We start from the raw sequence: 21,958 nt of genomic DNA on the forward strand, positions 1-21,958 counted from the left end.
CCATTTCCTCCTCCAGGGGATCTTCCCAATCCAGGGATTGAACCCACATTTCCTGCATTGGCAGGTGGGTTCTTTACTACTGAGCCACCAGGGAAGCTTATTTTATTACAAATATTAAAACTAAAAAAAAAAAAAAAACAATGTCTTTTGAGAGAAGAGATTCACTGAGAATAGGATTTGTTTCCTATGGAGATACGTTTTTGAGACCTTCTTAGAATAAAAGGAAGGTCCGTGGTATCCCAGCAGCGGGTATCGTTTTCTCTTGCCTGCTAAAAGCTCTGTAGGCACGGATGGTTCCCAGGTTTGGAAAAGCACTTCTAGGCCTTTGCCTGGGAACTGCACAGGGAAGATCAGTTGGCACCTGGCCTGCAAAGGACCACTTGCTAGCCTCCCATTGACCACAGAGGTCTTACTTAGCAAGGATAATCTAATGAAGGCAGATTTAGATCAATTTAAAATCAACCAAAGAAAAACCAAGAACTCTGATGCTGAATGTTTGAACTCTATGGGAAGAGACCACAGTCACTGACCACAAGACAGATATTTTTGAGAAGGGAATAACTGCAAGTCATAGACCCTCAGCTGATCCAGAGCTTGTCTGCGTAAAGAAAACGCTCTCACTAATAAATACTTTGCAAAAAAAGGAATGTACTAGATAGTCATATATGAACAAATCTTTTTCTAACAGCTAACTTTTCAGATGTGAAATTACTATTTCTTTGAATATTTTAGAGTTATATATTTATATTGTAGTCACGTTTGGGGGGCTTGAGGGGTGTCTTCTACCGTCTTCCATTTGGTAATAGCACAGACATTTTATAAAAAAGTGTCAGAATTTGGTCACAGAGAAAGAACCATTAAATAGTTTATAACCCAATTCTCTGGGCCAGACATAGAAAAACTGGGTTTTTCTTAGGGTATGAGATACTTCTTAGAAACAGGACAATCTGTCCTCTATAAGTGGTGATTAACTGGACTTCTCATTTTTTAAAACTGACTTTATCAGGCATTCTGAGTCTTTTTCAGAAGAGATTACTGCTCTAACTGCTGTTTCAATTCGAGGAATTAATGTTTAGTAGCCCATTAGGGTTCATACAATAATAGCATTAATAATTACTCCTCCTTTATGTATCTCCTGCTTTCTTAAAAAAAAAAAATACTAAATCGGCTGTGGGAGAATTCAGGAATCTTTCTGAATCTGAAGAAAATATGATCACACATCTTCCACTCCTTGGTTATAAGGCAGCCTGGGGTGCCTGGGGACTAATTGCACACACCGGGACAAGGAAGAAGTAGTCGGCTAGTGGAGAAGAGGAAAGGAGAGTGGCCACCTTTAGCCCTGGAGGTGGTGATAAAGCTCACGAAATACTTCAGCTGAAGAGATCAGGTGTCAGCACAGTTGGCAGCTCAGTGTGATGAAGACGAGTTCACGGTTCTCCATAAATCCAGGGACAGGCAGGGTCAGAGGAAGGCAGAGCCATCTTGTCCGCCTTAGTAGCCTACACAGTGGGAGGAGAAGAGTTGGGCTGCAGAGCTGGAGAGAGAGCTGAAGCAGAGGGAACGAAGGTCCTGAGGGTTGAAGGATACAATGCAGATGAGAAAAACAGATGCTGCTAGGACCCATCCTGGAGCCAGCTTACAAGTCCAGTTTGGTGTGTGTCCTTCTGCTGCGAGACCCAGCCGTGTCCCTTTGGACCCCCGGTAAGGGGGACACCTGGCCTGGGACACCCGGCCGTGTCCCTTGGGCCCCAGGTCCCCTGTGCCTGGAGAAGCAGGGGAGCTCAGTCTTAAGGTTTGCAAGCAACAAAAAGTCACGGCATTCTAAGTGATGCAGAGGAAAGAATCAGAATGGGAGAGTTCACAACCTTGTTCTTTCTCTGTGCTATGCTGGGTCTCTGCTTCCTACTCTGTAAAATGGGGTTAATAGTACCCCCAGAGGCATTGCTGCCGCTGCTGCTGCTAAGTCGCTTCAGTCGTGTCCAACTCGGTGCGACCCCATAGACGGCAGCCCACCAGGTTCTGCTGTCCCTGGGATTCTCCAGGCGAGAACACTGCAGTGGATTGCCATTTCCTTCTCCAGTGCATGAAAGTGAAAAGTGAAAGTGAAGTCTCTCAGTTATGTCTGACTCTTAGCGACCCCATGGACTGCAGCCTACCAGGCTCCTCCGTCCATGGGATTTTCCAGGCAAGAGTACTGGAGTGGAGTGCCATTACCTTCTCTGATCCCAGAGGTATTAAGGAGGATTAAGTGTGTGGCCAAGCATTACCAGGTTTCTCTCCCAGTGCCTTGTAGATGTGGGACAAAGTTAAGTCACTTTCTTCTTTACAGCTTCTGCACTTGTATGTGTAGAACCGTGTAGGATTTAGAATTACAAATGCTTTCTGAAATGGGAGCTTACCACTCATTCAGCAAGAAGAGGATTACTGAGAGGCATGTGCATAATGCTTTATACATCTCAGGTCTCGAGGACTCACTAATTCTAGGCAGAGTCAACACTGATGTCCTGACAGGCCCTGAACGGTCAAGAGCAGGCACTGAGGCAACTTGGGCTGGAAGTGGGCCAGGCACTGCTCACTGAGCTTGGGGGGGCAGCCTGGAGGGAAGTGTCATGCCCACAGGCCTGAGAACAGAGCAGTCAGGTCTAGACATGTGCCCTTAAACCAGAGGTTGCAGTGCAGACCGCTGGTCTGTGGGCCATCTGTGGCTCACAGATATTTTTTCCCTTTCACTTGTATACTGTTCTTATTCTGGACCCCTGGAAAACCTAGCTCAAACCTTGAAAGCAAGCTTAGTATTTTTTTTAAGAGTATTTCTTTAAATGGCTTTAGCCAGGGCCTTCACTCTTGTTTGGCTAAATTCCCCCATCATTTCCAGTTGCCCTAAACCTGGCCATTCTATTTCTGTCTGGCCCTTGAATTTTCAATCCCTCTTCTGAGCCCAAAGCAGAGCAGGGCACAAGCCAGGGAGCTGGCCCTGGACCCAGAACCAACTGAATGTGTTCTGTCCCTCTGTCCAGGGGCTGCTGGGTGAAGTACAGGACTGTGTTGAATTTGGAGTGGGCTACAGTCCACGGGGTCACAAAGAGTTGGATGGATACAGCTGAGCACAGGCACACAAACAGCCTTGTGGAAAGGCAGAAAGCAAGTGTTAGTCGCTCAGTCATGTCCAGCTCTTTGCTACCCCATGGACTGGAGCCTGCCAGGCTCCTCTGTCCATGGGGATTCTTGAAGCAAGAATCCTGGAGTGGGTTGCCATTTCCTTCTCCAGGGGATCTTCCTGACCCAGGGATCGAACCCAGTTCTCCTGCATTGCAGGTGGGTTCTTTACTGTCCGATGGAAAGGGAGAGAGAACTGATGTATTTCAGTTTTGGAAAGAGATAAATTGAGCAAGGTGCTGAATGAATGTTTTAATTTGATATGGGGTAAAGTTGGAAGCTCTCATGTCTGGGAGGGTTCTTCTCTGTGCAGGGCGAGGACAGATAGAAGGTGGGTGGACTCGGACCTTGCCCAGTATGCCGTCTTAAGGGGAGAATCTTCCCAGGACTGCCTTAGGCAGGATCCTGATTCCATTTAGGGTAACAGGGTGCCAAACGCAGTACTTGTGGTAGACTCCAGGCCTGCAGTGTCTGTGAGTGCCGAGTCATACCGTGCTCTGCGTCTGTCACCTCTCAGTGACATTGACCTCCTCCCTCCCCTGTGAATTTCCCTCCTGCTGAATTGCCCTGTCCACTGTGTGCATAGCTCCGTGTCCGCTTTCCTTTGCGCTGTTCTTATCTCTGTTTAAACTCCTGCACCAGGTGGGGCAGTGAGGTGGAGGTGGGCATGAAAGCCAGGAACACTCTTCAGATGTCTCCCTGTAGCCAGATGTTATCAGATCTCATCTCCTGACCATGATGTGAGGAAGATAATGCTATTCATTTATTTTTTCGTGTAGGCTGTAATTTTTAGAGCAGCTTTAGGTTCACAGCAAAATTGAGTGGAAAGTATGGCGTATTCCCATAGATCCCTGCCCTAGCACAACCCAGTCCTCCCACACAGTTAACATCCTGCACTGCGGTGGGACGTTTGTCTCCTTCGGTTGTTGTTTTTAAAGATGAGAAACCGAGGGTCTGAGAGATCCGACCCTTAGACAGCAGGGCTCCAGCTCCCCCAGCTGAAGCCCTCCTGCCTTGCTCCCTGTGACAGCATCCACAGCACAGGGTCTCCCGGGGGCTCGGCGCTCCTTCTGGTCCTCAGCCTTCTTCCCACAGGGGAATGTAGGGAGCGGGGCTGCACCAGGTGAGAGGCAGGGGCAGCTAGATTCTCACGTTCACGAATCTAGACGTTGTTTTCCAGTGGATGAGCAGGGTTTGGCCAAGCTGTGACTTGATTTCCTGAAGTTTACTTTTTATCTTGTTTCCCTTCTGCCATGTCCCTGTTCCACCAAAGATTAAAGAAAAGACTGATAGAGTGATCCTTAAAATCTTTTCAGTTGAGATTTTTATCTGGATGTTTCAGAAGTTACTTTCATGTGACAAGTAATGTCAAAGTTTGGTGGAAATTACTGACAGGCTTTTACAATCAGTTTGTTCAAAGCATCAATTGTAAATATAAATTTAAGAGCGAAGGCTTATCAGGGCGGTAGATTCAACACCCTCCCCCTTTCTCTGCTAGTCCTCAGCTGAACCAAATGTAGCCCTCCATGTCCTTTGGAACAGCTGGAATGTGAGTGTCTCTGAACTGGTTGTTGTTGTTCAGTCGCTCAGTCATATCCGACTCTTTGCAACCCCATGGACTGCAGCATGTCAGGCCTCCCTGTCCTTCACCATCTCCCGGAAGTTGCCCAAGTTCATGTCCATTGCATCAGTGACGCTATCCAGCCATCTCATCCTCTGACACCCTCTTCTCCTGCCCTCAATCGTTCCCAGCATCAGGGACTTTTCCAATAAGTCAGCTGTTCATATCAGGTGACCAAAATCCTGGAGCTTCAGCTTCAGCATTAGTCCTTCCAAAGAGTACTCAGGGTTGATTTCCTTTAAGGTTGACTGGTTTGATCTCCTTGCTGTCTACTGGACTGGTATGTTTATTTGTTTACACTTAATGGGTGTGGAAAGTGGACTCAGATTAATTGCCTCACTTGGAGTCACACCAATGATGGCAGAGCTCAGATATGACCCATTTTTTAAGATGCTTGTACCTGTGACCTGCTCTTATACATTCCTCCTCAATAAACAAGAGGACAGTAAATAAACAATAAACCACTGGGCAGTAAGTAAACAGTCTCAGCAGGAAAAGAGCTGTGCCTCATGGAGGAGAGGGAGATAATTCATCAACATTGAGCATTCAGCAGCTTTGTTTGCCGTTCTGTATTTGGATGGCAGCACTGACTCGATGGACGTGAGTCTGAGTGAACTCCAGGAGTTGGTGATGGACAGGGAGGCCTGGCGTGCTGCAATTCGTGGGGTCGCAAAGAGTCGGACATGACAGCGACTGAACTGAACTGAACTGAGCAGCTCTACAAACCTGACCTAATTCCCCTGGGCACCATGCAAATAACTGACCACCCCTGTCTGCTTCCTAGTCTCTCTCTCCTTGCCTTCCACATCCCTCATGGTTTCACCCCAGGTGACCAACCACTGGAATACTTTAACAGGATGGCTCTTCCTCTTTATTTCACAAATTCCTGGAGAAATCAATATTAGAGCTCCATACAGGGCACTTTGACCACACTGTTTTCTTTTTCTTTTCTAACTTTAACGCGTAGAAAATCCCATGGGATGAGGAACCCATTTTGAGAAACAGGTCACAGCAGCTTTTGAAATACAGGCAGATAAGCAATTAGTGTCTGATTTTCCCTTGGGGAAAAAAGATAAGGAAAGTTAATATATACTACAGTAGTAACTCAGTGAGGTTCTATGCCAGTGGTGCATTGTATAAATGATCATGTTTGACTAAACAACAGTCTTCTATAGGAAAGCTTTATGCTGTCTTTGAGTCATTAGTAGTACATGGCACAGATTTCCATTCAGACCTGGAGTGGAAACAAATCATCATAACGTTTTTGTTTTTTTTCCTGTTCTTGTATTAGGTGTAATCCAAAAGCTTTTGGATTTATAAAGTATCTTTGAAACAGGAATAAAGAGTTTACCAAATACAGTACATTTAATGGGAAAACCAAATTAAACTGAGATGTAATCTCAAGGTGTTTTTGTACCTAGTGTTCATGTACCCCGTCTTTTCAGAGGCTCGTTGGTTTCTATTTGTGTGATGTGAGTTTAATTGGTCTCAATATAGGCTTAAATTCAGTAGGTGTGTGATTATTCACCATGTGTGCAGGGTGCCACCACACAGGTCATGCTCATGTAATCCTTACATGCATCCTGTGAGGAATTATCCCAAATTTTCACATAAAGCCTGACTCATCCATGATTGTGTGACTAATCAGTGCTCATTATAAATCAAGTTATTTCCCCTTCAAACCTAGTATACTTTTCAACAAAATTAATTTATAAGGAGGAAAATCTCTACAACACTACTGTATACGCATTCTGTTGATGGTTAGAAGATCAACAATCTGATTCATCATAGGAAGGGTCTGTTGCTGACTCATCAAAGGAAGTTTATGCAGTGTATGATTAATGCCATTGGCTTTGAAGTCAGGCCAAGACATGGGTGAACCCAGGCTCCACAGCTGTGGAGAAATGTCATGACTTTGAGTAAACATGTTTGTGTTGTAACTTCTCAAAGTCTCAATTTTTTCATGTACCAAACAGTGACAGTACAACATCATTCATAGAGTGGTAACGAGAATTGAATACAATACTGAACATAGAGCATTTAGTGGAGTACCCAGCAGATAGTACAGATTTTTTGGTAGCTGTTATTACTAACAGTAGTGGTGAGTTAGGGAGATACTATACTGATACAGAGTGATTGAAGACAGATGTGCATTGTTATTTGGGGGGACATAGGAAGACTTTCTTATTAATAAAATCGTACTGATCTCACTGAAGATTTTTAGTAACAAACAGCCTATATATAGTACGTATGACTTTAGTGATGCTTTTAAAGATATTTTAAAATACGGAGCCAGATTAGAATATTTCCCCATTATGTTCATATTTTAGTTACTGTTGCTAATGGATTGGGGATAATGCCATGAATAAATTTCGGACAGGTGAGGAGTCCTCAACCCTTTTAAAAAAATGTATACAAAAATAGGTGCAGTATATTCTTGGAGTCATTAAAAACATCTGTACGACTATTCTATAATAGTTACACAACTGTTTTTATAAGCTCTTGGAGAATAATTTCTTTCCTTGACTATTATTCATTTTCTACTAGAGTTAATATCGAGCATAATAGGTCAGAGCTTAGTTTCTAAGCCAGGAAAAATTGATTGATTTTCATTATATGTAAGTAAACTAGTTTTGTTAAAATTAATAAAATTTGAAAATGAAAAATGTATACAACTAATTTATGGCAGAGAGTTTTGAACTTTAAAAACATTCCTAGTACAAGACATCTAGGTTGGGAATATATAGAATTAGCTTCTTTTTTTCATTTCCTATATTTATTTAAAAATACTTCTCCATATAGTCTTGGTCAAGATACATCAGTGTTTAAAGTAATAACTTTGGATGTCTGTATACTAAGTACAGAGAACTTTATGCAAGAAAAGGGGGAATTTTAAGTATACAATCCTTATAGATTTTATGCATTATGAGGATGAAATAGATGAATGATTTATCTACTTAGACTTATCTATTAAGAATGATTCACCCTTTTATGATAAACTGTCTGTTGCTGGGAACTGACTTTTGAAAATGATATGTATTAATACATGAAATAAGATTAAATGGATTAAAAAAGTCTCCATTTGTAGACATAAAGGGATGATGTGTATTTGTATGTTATGTGTGTGTTCCAGCTTATTCATATCATTGTCCACCTTTTAATTATCATCATCCTTTTAACTAAGCAGTGAGTTTTAGTGTTTTAACCTTTAGATCTTCAATGTATGATCTATCTTGAAGCAAAAACATCTCAAATTCAAATTATAATCCAATTTTTATTTCTTTTCTCAGATGATGAAACATGCTTGGAAAAATTATAAACGTTATGCCTGGGGTAAAAATGAACTGAAGCCTGTATCCAAAGGAGGCCATTCAAGCAGTTTGTTTGGTGAGTAGAATGTGCTTTGGCTTATTCCTGGCAGTAACTTCTCTCCAATCGACTGCACTTGTGGGTGGTGGAGAAAGTCTGTGTGACCCTCCAGATTGTGTTGCTAGGAGACTTGCACACCTGATGGAGTTGTCTGCAGGGGTTGTGCGTAGTGTGTCCTTCAGACATAGCACTGACTGCACTTTGGAACCACCTGCGTCCCTTGAAAAAATACTGATGCCTGGGGCACACTTCCAAAGATCCTTATTTAATGGATATGGGCACAGTATCCTGATTTTTAGCTCCCATGTGGTACATAGCAGAGCAGTATTTGTTGGCTGCATTAACTGCTTCCTGTCAGATAAAAGCTGTGTCTTTATCAATAAGCTGGCCAAGGCAGCCAGCCGTGGTGACCTTCACTGTGTCTCAGTGACTCTCAGCTTTGGCTCTGAATTTCTCTTGTTTGTGAGAGAAAGGGAGGATGGAGTCGTCTGTTATATGAACTTCCATTTATCCACTTTGGCATCATTTTATTGCTTTGGGTTCTCACAGCCTGCTTCTGTGATTAATACCTTCTCCATGTACTAATAACATTCACATTGTGGAGGTGCAGAAGCTAAGTAACAGAAGCGTTAGATGGATTCCTTGGGTCACAGAGCTCCCCAGCGCCCTTCTCCCTGAACTCCATTCCTCTTCAGTTCTCACAATTTCGTCTGTAAGTAACAGGATGAAAGGCGGGGGGAGGATGTGAATCTTGGTCTGATGCTTCTGAAATCACCATGGAAAAGGTGATGTTCTGTCTTTTAACTGAAGCTGTTATATAGCACGTGCTAAGTCACTTCAGTTGAGTCTGACTCTTTGCCACCCTGTGGACTTGTAGCCCACCAGGCTTCTCTGTCTATGGGATTGGCCAGGCAAGAATGCTGGAGTGGGTTGCCATGCCCTCCTCCAGGGGGTCTTTTGACCCAGGGATCAGACCTGCATCTCTCACATCTCCTGCATTGGCAGGCAGGTTCTTTACCACTAGCGCTACCCGGGAAGCCCCCTGTTAAATAGATCACATTCTGTAACAAATAACAGTATCAGCTGACCCTACGTGCCACGGTGCCATTTGTGCATCTTCTCATTTAGTCCCTGTTACTACGTGCATTTTAGAGATGAGAAATATGAAACAGAGAACAGCTTGCCCAGTGCTAGCCACCTACTAACTGGCTGACCTGGTACCCGTGTGACTGGCTAAGGTCAGAGTCTGCTCCTAATCACCCCACTATACTTTTCCATTTGTTTAGGACCTTCCATGTGTTTGGCTCCCTTTCCAGCACTGTTATTAATAAACACAAATCTTTGCAAAGTTTATGACCTAGTGCAGAAGACATATGTACAGATAGTGAATTACCAAAGGACTGGGTGGATTCTTTGAACTAGAGAAGACTCTTGAGAGCCCCTTGGACTGCAAGGAGATCCAACCAGACCATCCTAAAGGAAATCAGTCCTGAATATTCATTGAAAGGACTGATGCTGAAGCTGAAACTCCAACACTTTGGCCACCTGAGGTGAAGAACTGACTCATTTTGAAAAGACCGTGATGCTGGGAAAGATTGAAGGCAGGGGAGAAGGGGACGACAGAGGATGAGATGGTTGGATGGCGTCACTGACTCGATGGACACAAGTTTGAGTAAACTCCGGGACTTAGTGATGGACAGGGAGGCCTGGCATGCTGCAATCCATGGGGCTGCAAAGATTCAGACACAACTGAGCAACTGAACTGGACTGGGTGGATTCAGTAGATAATCATTGGAAGTTCTGAAAAACAGTAGACTCTCTGGTAGGGAGAAGGACATTGCAGGAACAGTTAGGGAGCACTGGATGAGTAGGGAAAAAGGCTGGTTGGTCCATCACAGCAGCTCATTTTAGAGGTGAAGAGAATCAAACCTGGAGTGGTAGCAGTACACGTGGTTTCAGATAATTCTAAAGTATGTTTTGAGGACGTGGTGACCAGTTAACATGGGTGATGGTAAATAAAGAGAGAAACCCAGACACTTTATGCAGACTCAGAGTTCTTAATTTTTTTATTGTTTACTATAACTTTTAAAAAAAAATAATTCCAGTTTTGCTTTTATCTCTATGAAAGTTGTTCATACCATTAAGAAATCATTTAGTTGTAAAATTGCCATAATCTTTATCGAAGAGATTGCTTAGTTCTGTGTTAATACAGTGACGATTTTTAAATTTATTGTTAAGCCTTAAAAACATACCGAGTCTTTTAGCATGGAATGTGGAGGTGAATAAGACATGACTTCTCTATTTTGAGGAACTTCACAGACTAAAAGGAGATGCATATATGTAGTTACAATGGGAGATAGAAAGTGATGAGTGAAAGAGCAATGTAAAGTCTTCCTGTTGAGGGAGTTGAGAGGAAATAAATGAGAGTCAGGCCTGGCTACGGCATGGAAGGAGAGGCTAGGATCAGTCAGAGCTGCAGAGAGGGGGTTGAATTCCATTTTTGAGTAATGGTTTCTTAGAGCTATCACTAAACAATTTTAGATCTAATTATAATTAAAACAGTTTTGTGCAGGTGCACTTTGATGTAATTACATTAAAATTAATATGTGTATTGCTCCTTGGTTTCAGGTCTTTTCTTTTTCTTGCTAGAGAATGTGATCACAAATGAAATTTCTAAGAGATTTATTTTCTGCAACTCAGAAAAGACTTTAAAGATTAGTGTACCAATTAATAGTCTATGATAATTTTTAGTTTGGTTTGATTCAACATTTAAATTTTCTTTCACTGAAAGAACTTTAGACTGTATTCAATATTCTTGTTTACTAATAAATTCAGTATTACTCACTTCCACTTCAAGGTATGCTCAGTGTGGATATATGGATCTGTCAAAGGTGTTTATTGAGTAAGTATTTTTCTGATATTTTCAGGTAATATCCAAGGAGCAACAATAGTAGATGCCCTGGATACACTTTTTATTATGAATATGAAAGATGAATTTGAAGAGGCTCAAGCATGGGTTGAAGAAAATCTAAATTTTAATGTGGTAAGTTCAATAAAAGCTGCCTATTCAGTTCTTAAATCTCAGTTAACGTGGACAAATTCTCCTGTGGGGTAAATTATTGTGTTGTACCCTAGCAGAAACAAATAATGCAATTTTAAATAGTATCGTACTATATTCTTAACTTTCCCTCCCTTACTACACAAATACATGTCTTTGTGTTTTTTGGGGCAAATTAAGAGTAAGAATGAAGAAATTAATATTTATTAAGACCCACACGTGCCAAGTATTCTTGTTCAAGTCCCACAGCACCCCCAAGAAATGAGTATTATTTTCACACCTTTACAGATTAGAAATCAGAGACTCAGGGCTTATCTAGACCACACAGAGAGTTGTACTCAGAGCTGTGACCTCACAAAAGCCTTGTGCTTCTGCACTGTGCCATGGTGCAATACTGCGGCTTTGTTAGAGGAAGCTTTGTTAGCTAGAACCCAGGGTGTTGTATGGTAAGCTGCGGCTCAATGCAAGACTATAAGAGAAATTAAAATAGAGAAGTTTATTACTTAACAGGTCCTGGAGAGGTACATGACTCACCTCCAGGGGCCACACAGGGAGGTCAAGGCAGAGTATAGACAGAGAGACAGGACCTGGGGCACATGCCTTTATGAGGGTAGATTGAGTGCTTCAGGGTGCAAAGGTAAGGCCGAATTGGTCAATTCAAACCAACTTTGTAGGCTCCAGTAACGTCTTTTCTGAAGGGCACACAGAGGGCGGGCCTGGTGGTGGGGGAAACATGATCACAAGACAGAGTCCTACCAGGAACTGACATTTGCTTGTGACCCTTGGGCTGTTTTCAAGGGCACACTCTTGCCTGAGGGGCTAGTGTCAATTTAAAGCCCCTGCCAGCCACTTGGCCGAACAAAATGGATACTGAGTCAGTAACACCGTGAAGTAGCTTATCTAATCACACCACATGCATCCAGCAGCAGCTGCATCCACTTTCCCATAAATAAGGTTTTAAACTTTGTTGATTGTAGACCCTTATCAGTATAAACTATTTTTTTGGCTGTATCACGGGGCTTGCAGGATCTTAGTACCCAGACCAGGGATCGAACCTGTGCCCACTGCAGTGGCTGCACAGAGTCCTAGTCACTGGATAGCCAGGGAATTCCCAATATAAAGTTTTATCAATTTCTATATGAAATAGTTTTAAAATTTTGTCCACATACTATCATTTTTAATAAACCTCAGTACCCACTGTACATCAAGGAAAAGGTTCATAATTATGGGTAGTGAACATTTCATGATAGTTTGGGACTACATCTTGTCAGAGCAAATCTAATTCCACAGTCATTGCTTTACCCTCGTAATGAGATTAACAAAGAACTTGTTTTCAGAACAGGAACAGTTGGCCCTGGTGATTTTTAGTCATTCACTTAACGTTTGCATCATTGGTATTTTTTTAAGTTGAGTTACATACACATACCCACACACATACTTTTTTCCAGATTCTTTTCCATTATCGTTTATTACAAAATACTAAATAGAGTTCCCTGAGCTATACAGTAGGTCCTTGTTTATTTTATATACAGTAATATGTGTCTCTTAATCCCAAATTCCTAGTTTATCCCTCCCCCTTGCTCCTTTGATAACCAGAAGTTTGTTTTCTATGTCTGTGAGTCTGTTTCTGATTCATAAGTTCATTTGTATCACTTTTTTAGATTCCACATATAAATGATATCATGTGGTATTTGACTTATTTCACTGTATTATTTTTAATCTGAGATTACTTTGCAGAAATTCTTGTAAGCCTCTTTCTGTCTGCTAAGCATTTGCTAATATCTGTAAATCCCCATAACTAGGCACAAGTACCATGCTGTATGTTGAGAATGGACAGAGAAAGTTTTATCTCCCTGCTGACTCCTCTGCATTGTGGAGCTCTTCTCACCAGCACCATCCAGAGTATTAAAGGCAGCATAACACTGAGTCCTTTTCCTACCTCTTTGAATTAAAAACATATTCCTATTCCTCTAATTAATTGCCATAAATACCCCACTTTGGAAATCACTGAGTTGAATAATCAGATGAGTCTGTGTTTAGTCTGCCTGTAACTGAATTTAGAATATAAAAGACACAGTATTCCAACATAAAGGGACCTTGGAAATTGATGTGCTCTGTCTTTTTATTTTAAATATGAAAAAACAGGCTCAAGGATTGAGTGATTTTGTAAGGTTCTATGGCTCTTTGGTTGGATATGACCTGTGGTAGCTCAGATGTAACCAATAGACCTGAGTGTGAAAAATTAAGGCAATGAACCAAAAGGTTTCTTTCTGAGGATTTTTCCAGTAGTCCTATATGAATGTGAAAGTTGGACCACAAAGAAGGCTGAGCACCAAAAAATTGATGCTTTCAAACTGTGGTGCTGGAGAATACTCTTGAGAATCCCTTGGACAGCAAAGAGATCAAATCAATGAATCCTTAAGGAGATCAACCCTGAATAATCATTGGAGGACTGATGCTAAAGCTCCAATACTGTGGCCACCTGATGCTAAGAGCTGACTCATTGGAAAAGACCCTGATGCTAGGAAAGATTGAGGGCAGGAGGAGAAGTGGGTGACAGAGGATGAGATGGTTCTATGGCATCACTGACTCCATGGACATGAGTTGGAGCAAACACCAGGAGATGGTGAAGGACAGGGAGGCCTGTTGTGCTTCAGTCCATGGTGTTGGAAAGAGTCGGATACGACTTAGAGACTGAACAACAACAGCAGTTCTTTCTTAGTAGTACTTTTGCCCTGCCACGTTATTTTTGAGTAAACTCAACTACCTACCAGCAAAGAACTATGGAATGTCTTCAGCTATATATGGAGGAGAGAATGGAGAATGTATTCCCTCCCCATCCTCTCTTCCAGAAAAGGAGGAGAATGAGACCTAGATTCTTCCAGAGTCTAATGATGGAAGGCAGGAGAGGAGACTGTCGTGACCTAGGCCTAAAGAGTGTCCAGGTCCCTTGTTTGGCACTTAGGCCGTTGCTGCCACAAAGCTTCCCCAAACACTGCAGCAGTTCCTTGCTTTTCATGTCCAGTGGCAGTCTGAGAAACTCTGGAATCATTTATTTAAAAGGATGAAGCACAAAAGCCTCGCACAGTAATAGTCAAGGTAACAGAAAGCAGTTGGAGGGCCTCAGACCACGACCAGGTGACATAAATGTGTTCCATGGACCGTAGGAGCCTGTGAGGAGGCAAAGGGAATCTAATAGGGGATATCAGGCTATTTAGAACTTATGAAGAGCAAATTCTTTGACTTCTTTACTTGTCAGGTAAAGGAATTAGACTATCAGTTGAATGATGCCTAAGATACTGTGCTTTGTTTCTTTAAAATTGTATTTTTGTATTTCTGTAAGATTTTCTTCAGTCACTTCACAGACTTTTATATAAAATATAATTTTAGAACTGTTATTGATAATCTTGGGCTATACCCTTCAAAATATACTTTTAAAAACATAGTCACAGGTCTCAAATTTCAGTTTATTTTACCGTTCCTAATGTGAGAGGTCTTGAAATGTATTTTTTGCAGTTCTCTCTTTGAGTATTCAATCCATGGGGTTGCAAAGAGTCAGACACAACTGAGTGACTGAACAACAACTTTGGGTATTGCTAAATTTTTCTTTAAAAATATAAAAGTTTATCAGTAACATCCAAATGATAATACTTCCCATATTAAAATTAATAACACATATAAATTCAGGACAACTGTATTGATTTAAAGTGCTTCAGCTTACAGTCTTCTAGTTGGTTTTATTATGTCCCATAAAAGAATCTTTCCTGTATTCAGTCATTCTACCCAGAGATTCTGACAATTGTGTCAGCAATTATAGTTTTCTTTCTGAAAATGCTGAAAACATTGTTCCATTTATGTAAAGGAAGGAGAAATTGGAAAAGCTTAAACAGAGACAGAAAACTTATTTTTATGGATAACGTATAGTGTCATTCCAGCCTGAATAAATTATTGCTTGTTTTCAAATTAATGCTTTTTCCTGATAAGGTATTTTAATTGACAGTATAAAGGTAATTCAAAAAAAAAGTTAATGCATCCAAATTTATTGCAAGGTAAAAATAAGAATGAAACTGAAATAGAATCATTGTTGTTGAGAGTTGTTTTATCTTGTGGTGCTCCTGAGTATAAACAAATCTTACAGTCAAGAATAAATTTGTTTATATGTGAAATATTCAATTTGCATCACTTACAGGTATAAAGTACATGTCTTTTATTGGTTTATACTGTCATTAACCAAAACTCATTTTCTTTTAATTAAGGCATAGCAAGTTGATTGAATTTGCATACTTGGTAGTACAAAGTACAAATGGCTGTAACAACTGACTTAAATCACTGAGATAATCTGTAGGAGCAGGGGCTTCACGTAGAGCTTTGTATTTATTCCAATTCTCTAAAGGCACGTAGGTCTGGGCAGAAAACGTTAAGGGTAGACTGGTGGCTGAGTTTTCTGGTTTTAGTTCAAAGTAATCCTAAGACAAGGGATCCAAAGCAGATCCTTGGCTATTCATTACTCATTCATTAATTCATGCATGTATTAATTATTACTAATCACCTTTTTAAAAACTTTTTAGTTTGTATTGGAGAATAGCTCATTAACAATGTTGTGATATTTTCAGGTGAACCCCCAAAGGCATTCAGCCTTACATATACATGTATACATTCTTCCCAAAACTCCCCTCCCATCCACGCTGCCACGTAACATTGAACAGAGTTCCATGTGCTATACAGTAGGTTCTTTTTAGTTATCCATTTTAAATATAGCTATAGTAATTACCTTTTAATTGTCAAGTTCTTACCCTAATGAAGCTTATAGTCTAGCAGGAATAATAGTCAAATTACCTAGTTCAGGCCAGGTTTTTTAGGAAATGAAGAAAGGACAAAGGAAATTACTATTTAAAGAGTACTGAGACATACAAAGTATTAATGCTGCTGCTGCTGCTGCTAAGTTGCTTCAATCGTGTCTGACTCTGTGCAACCCCAGAGATGGCAGCCCACGAGGCCTCCCCGTCCCTGGGATTCTCCAGGCAAGAACACTGGAGTGGGTTGCCATTTCCTTCTCCAATGCATGAAAGTGAAAAGTGAAAGTGAAGTCACTCAGTCATGTCGGACTCTTCGAGACCCCATGGACTGCAGCCTACCAGCCTCCTCCATCCATGGAATTTTCCAGGCAAGAGTACTGGAGTGGGGTGCCATTGCCTTCTCTGAGTGTTAATGCTAGGTGATTTTTTTCATAGATTACCTGATTTAGTCTTTGTGACACATTACAGGGGGTAAGTGGTGTTTTCCCTATTTTTATAGATGAAGCGGTAACTAATTAATCTGCCCCAAATCATGCATCAGATAAGAGCTGTGCTTTTTAATAAGATCTGCCTAACCCAGTGACCCTGTTTTTAGTGGAAAGGAAATGCCAAGAGTTGAAAAATACATAGGCAGCCAAAGAATTTGAGTCCCTCAAAAGTAGGCATGTAATCTTGATATCTCAGTACTCATTAGGATATATCATTCCATAGGTATTCACTAAAGATTAATGAAATGATGTGTTGTTACCTTGTCCTACTTACTGACAAACTTTGCTAGCCTCAGCTAGGAGAGAAGCTGACATGGAACATGGGTAGCTGCACTGTGTCACATTTTTAAATAGTTAGAAATGATCTGCAGTTCAGGTGCAATTGATATGCTTGTTTTTACCTAACCTACTTCCAGAACAGGTTTGTGGTGGCTCCTGATACAGGAAGATCATTAACCTAAGAACAAATGATCAGGAGTTTCATATTTAGGCCTTTGCAAATTCAGTTCTGAACTTCCTCCTTTCTGCTGCTGCTAAGTCTGACAGAGTCCGACCCCATAGATGGCAGCCCACCAGGCTCCCCCGTCCCTGGGATTCTCCAGGCAAGAACACTGGAGTGGGTTGCCATTTCCTTCTGCAATGCATGAAAGTGAAAAGTGAAAGTGAAGTCATTCAGTCATGTCCGACTCTTAGTGACCCCATGGACTGCAGCCTACCAGGCTCCTCCGTCCATGGAATTTTCCAGGCAAGAGTACCAGAGTGGGTTGCCATTGCCTTCTGCTTCCTCCTCTCTACTGTGACTTTAAAAAAGTATTGATCACCTAGATCCTTCCATGAGGAATATTGAAAACTGACTTTCATAATGAATTCTATGTCATAGACATTTACTCCAGATAACAATTTCTTATATTAAACCCTCAGTAAAAATCAAAGCTATACTAAAATATTATTAAAAAGCCTTTTTCTTCATTGAGGTAAAGTGATATCTCTGTATGAGAGGATGAGCTTTGAGAATGACAAAGGCTAATGATTAGCTTGTTCCAGACTCTAACTAGCAACACAATGAGACTTATCTTTGGCAAGCACTTGAATTGTGCTTTTTAATTGTAATGAACACCATATGTTTTAGATAACAGAGGTATTGGTAGCAACAGTGACTGTATTTTTAAAGATCCAGATTATTCTCTTACCCAATTGGAATGCCATCCTACTTTTAGAAAATAAGCTGTAGGGTTCTCTATCTGAAGGTTGTAAGTTGACCTCAAGAAGCAAATTGGGATCTCTTCAAGTGCCTGAATGAGTTCTTGGCTTAGGTCCAGAGCTCCATAACATGGAGTATAGGAGAAGTGACCTTTGCCTTAGTATTGCTTTTATAAAAGCTCTGTTTTCGAGCAGCCTTAACGTCCTGATGGTGTAGATAACTGAGTTAATTATCCTGTCAAATGGAGCTGTTCAGTGTTTTCTCTCTGAATGCTAATCACTGTCTGCCAAAGGAGATGATTTCGGTTTTGGCTATGAGGATACTGAGCTATGATCCCTCTGTCAGTAATCAGTGATAGAGTGGACTGCTGCTTGAGGGCCTTTCTGGACCTGCTTGGTAAAACTAACCTATTAACAGAGAGAAGAAGGTGATTTGCCTATCTTTGTTGCTCGAAGAACTGTACTTTATTCATCTTAAGAGGTCTATCATGTTACTTAAACATGAAGTTAAAAGCTGCTCAGACACATATTATACTAAGCTATACTGTTTAATATTGTAATTTAATCTATTAAGAGGAGATGTAATCCTCAAGATGTTACTACAACACACACTTTGAAGAACCACATACAAATGAATGTGTATGCTAAGCCTAAACATAGACAAAGCTTATGGGTAGTTGCCTGTCTTGAAAAGTATAATGCTGTTTCCACTGGTTCTCAGTAAGATGAAGCATAGTTGTTCAGTTTCTCAGTCTGTCTGACTCTTTGCGACCCCGTGGACTGCAGCATGCCAGGCTTCTCTGTCCTTCACTATCTTTGTGAGTTTGTTCAAACTCATGCCCATTGAATCAACGATGCCATCCAACCATCTCTCCTTTGTTGCCCCCTTCTCCTCCTCTACTCAGTATTTTCCAGCATCAGCAACTTTTCCAGTGAGTTAGCTCTTCACATCAGGTGGCCAAAGTACTGGAGCTTCAGCACCTGTGCTTCCAACGAATATTCGGGGTTGATTTCCTTTAGGATTGACTAGTTTAATCTCCTTTCTGTCCAGTGGACTCTCAAGAGTCTTCTCTAACACCACAGTTCGAAAGCATCAATTTCTCGGCACTCAGCCTTCTTGGGCTCTGAGAGCCTTCTCGGCTCTCACATCCATACATGACTACTGGAAAAACCATGGTTTTGATTATATGGAAATGTGTCAGCAAAATGATGTCTCTGCTTTTTAATACGCTGTCTAGGTTAGCACATGTTAGTAGTGGAGCAGTTGTTATTAAACAGTTATGGCATTGGTTTGTATTGGGGCAGCTGTTATTAATACTTGCTTGTTCGTTACTTATAGTTCATTGAATAGAAAACTGACAGGAAGTTTAGAGGAATAGCTAGCAGAGAAGTATTCTCTGATGTTAGGGCTCAGAGAATTAGTCTGAAAAAAAAAATTCTAATAATTGGAATAGAGAATAGGATTAAGATATTTAAAATTAAGATATTTCTGGAAATAAAAATTATTTCCTAAGAAGTGTTTTTCAGTTTAAAGCAATCCAGTCTGTTCTGCTGTATGGAACATAAGTTAAGAATTAAGGAGAGTTCCTTAAACTTGATGCAGATTTGATTCTAAATAATTATCTTAAAGCCTGAAGGTGCAAAGGAGCAATATATCTATCAAGGAAAGTGTGTGCCTCTATAATTCCTCAATCAAAATCCATGGCTGAATCTGTTCTACAACCTTAATTTGTTATTCAAATAGTCAAGACTGTTATTTCACTTACTAAAATCTATCATCTTATAATTTGCTTATAAAAGTGAATAAGTTGCTTATAAAAATGCACCTAATAAATTTCTTTGAGTTATTTAAAATACAATCCTGTCTCGTAGAAGGAGGTTGATATATATATGTGGATCAGAGACCCTGAATATGAGGGTTAGGAGAATATGTTGCCTCACCAATTTAGGTACGACGCCCCTTATCAGCACAGAAGCAGTTACGGAACAAGAACAAAACCCCTTGCCCTTGGCAACATAATTCTCGTAAAAGAAATGGGGAGAATGAGAGGATAACAGGCAGGAAGGCTAGCGGCCCCCAAACGGAGAAAATAGGCTGCAAGTGTCAGACGTTTTTTATCTTTCTCTTAAGCTGCAGGGCTTCCCTTGTAGCTCAGCTGGTAAAGAATCCGCCTGCAATGCGGGAGACCTGGGTTCGATCCCTGGGTTGGAAAGATCCCCTGGAGAAGGGAAAGGCTACCCACTCCAGTATTCTGGCCTAGAGAATTACATGGACTGTATAGTCCATGGGGTTGCATAGAGTCATACACGACTGAGTGACTTTCCCTGTATATATTTGTATATAGCAAGCGCATATACACATACTTAGTATGCCAGAGGACAGCAATACTAAGGAAAGGGGTTAACTTAATGTGGAAATTACCAGTCTAAGACATCCTGGGCAATATGAGACTTTAGTAGGGAAGCTTAGTTTTTGCATGATTTTACCTCTTGATTTTAGTTGCAAAGTTAATTATACTACATATCTTATTTAATTTATGTGTGATTATGGTTACGTGTGTTCTTTGATTCAACAGCTATTGGTAGAGGAAAGTCAAAGTGAAAGAGCAGTTTTTCCAGCCCACATAGTTTTGTGGGTAGGCTTTAAGCCGAAAATGTCCACCTTCCCCTTGCTCATCCATTGTGCATGCAGTTTAAACAAAGACTGGATCTACTTCTCAAACTGGCACTCACACGTGTACATTCACTGTGTACTAGACACCATAGGATACGTAGGGCGTATTCCTGAAATGCGACCTGACTTAAAGATTTAAGGAATTTAATCTCATTTAAAATAAACACAAGCTTCTGTATAGCACAGGGAGCTCAGCTTGATGCTCTGTGATGATGTGGAGGGGTGGGATGGGGTCGGGTGATGGGAGGAAGGCTCAAGAGGGAGGGGGATATATGGATACATGTAGCTGATTCATGATGTTGTACAGAAGAAACTAGCACAACATTTAAAGCACTTATACTCCCATTTTTAAAATTTTTTAAAGATTACATATGTAAAAAAAACCAAACACGGATTGAAGGAGATTACAAAATCTACATTGTTAAGATAAATCACACAAAATTTTAGTGTTGCAGGCTGTTTGGGGCTCCCATCCTTCACATACTGTTCTCTCCCTGCCCAGACCCCTCTTCTGTCATTAGGGTGAATCACTGGAGAAGTTTTAGAGCATCTGAAAAGATGTTGCATTAATATTAATAGGATGTGTATCTTCATTCAAATTTAATAAGATTATTTTCATGTAAATTAGAATCAAGACATTTATAAAGTTGGCCTCAAACCCACAGATTGTAGAAGTTCACTTTGGAAAATCCAGATATCGTATAAAGTACTTTAAGCCCAAAAGGAAATTTGGTCAGGATACTATATTCAAAAAGAGGATTTGAAACATAACTCACTTATAAGGGTATGGGACATGACTCCCAAAAGGATCAGTTTGCATTCTAGTATTTAGAAGATTATGGTTCTGCAGTTTCTGATTTGCTATTCATCCCTGAGGAAGCTAGGCCTTATTGGTTTACTTCAGCTGAGGTTTGTGCAGTGTAAGGGCAGCAACTCTTTACTGGGTACTTTCACCTGTGCCAGGCAGTGTGTGCAATGCACGGACTCATAGTGCCCTGTAAGAAGTGCATGGTCCCTTTTTACAAATGAGAAAACCAAGACTCAGGATATGTGGTTTGCCTGGGATCTCACATTTAGCTGTCTCCTGAACCAACCTTCGATGCCAGGTCTTTCTGCCTCTAGAGCAGTGTTTTTATAGTCTTTTGCCCCGACTATAGCCAAGCAAGATGTTATGTTTTTATCTTCTTAGTCCTTTTCATCTACAGATCTGTAAAGAGTGACCTAAAGTATGCAAATTTCAGTCTTCTTACCTAAAACATAGTATAACCCCAAATGTTAAAAGCTCTCAAACTTAGGCTTCACATAAGTTGGATTTAACTTTGGGGGGAAAAAAGGATAAAAAATTATATATTGGGAATTCAAATGTAGTTTTGGCTTTCAAAAGAAGGTAAATATGATGACTATTGTGTATGACTAATGGTGATTTGACATTCCTGAATGAGATCTTCAATGACAGGAACACAAGGAACTAGGAACCTGCATGGATTCACTAACAAGCCAGATTTGCTTCTTGGATGGGCTCACCAAACTATTAGATCTGAGAAATTCAAAAGACAAAGCACTGACCTTGAGCAGGGCACTTTGCAAAACCATCTC

At 40.8% G+C, this 21,958-nt stretch overlaps 1 protein-coding gene across 1 annotated transcript in view; it reads left to right on the forward strand.

Annotated features, from left to right (window-relative positions):
* The window catches only part of MAN1A1 (mannosidase alpha class 1A member 1), a 173,135-nt gene that overhangs the window by 37,908 nt on the left and 113,269 nt on the right, over positions 1 to 21,958 (forward strand). Inside the window, exons 3-4 of the mRNA XM_019967140.2 lie at positions 8,068 to 8,164; positions 11,074 to 11,189. Coding sequence (XP_019822699.2) covers positions 8,068 to 8,164; positions 11,074 to 11,189 — 213 coding nt within the window. The remainder of the gene's footprint in view (positions 1 to 8,067; positions 8,165 to 11,073; positions 11,190 to 21,958) is intronic.

This window comes from Bos indicus, chromosome 9 (assembly GCF_029378745.1).
Source record: "Bos indicus isolate NIAB-ARS_2022 breed Sahiwal x Tharparkar chromosome 9, NIAB-ARS_B.indTharparkar_mat_pri_1.0, whole genome shotgun sequence".
In the NCBI taxonomy this organism is placed as follows: Eukaryota; Metazoa; Chordata; class Mammalia; order Artiodactyla; family Bovidae; genus Bos; species Bos indicus.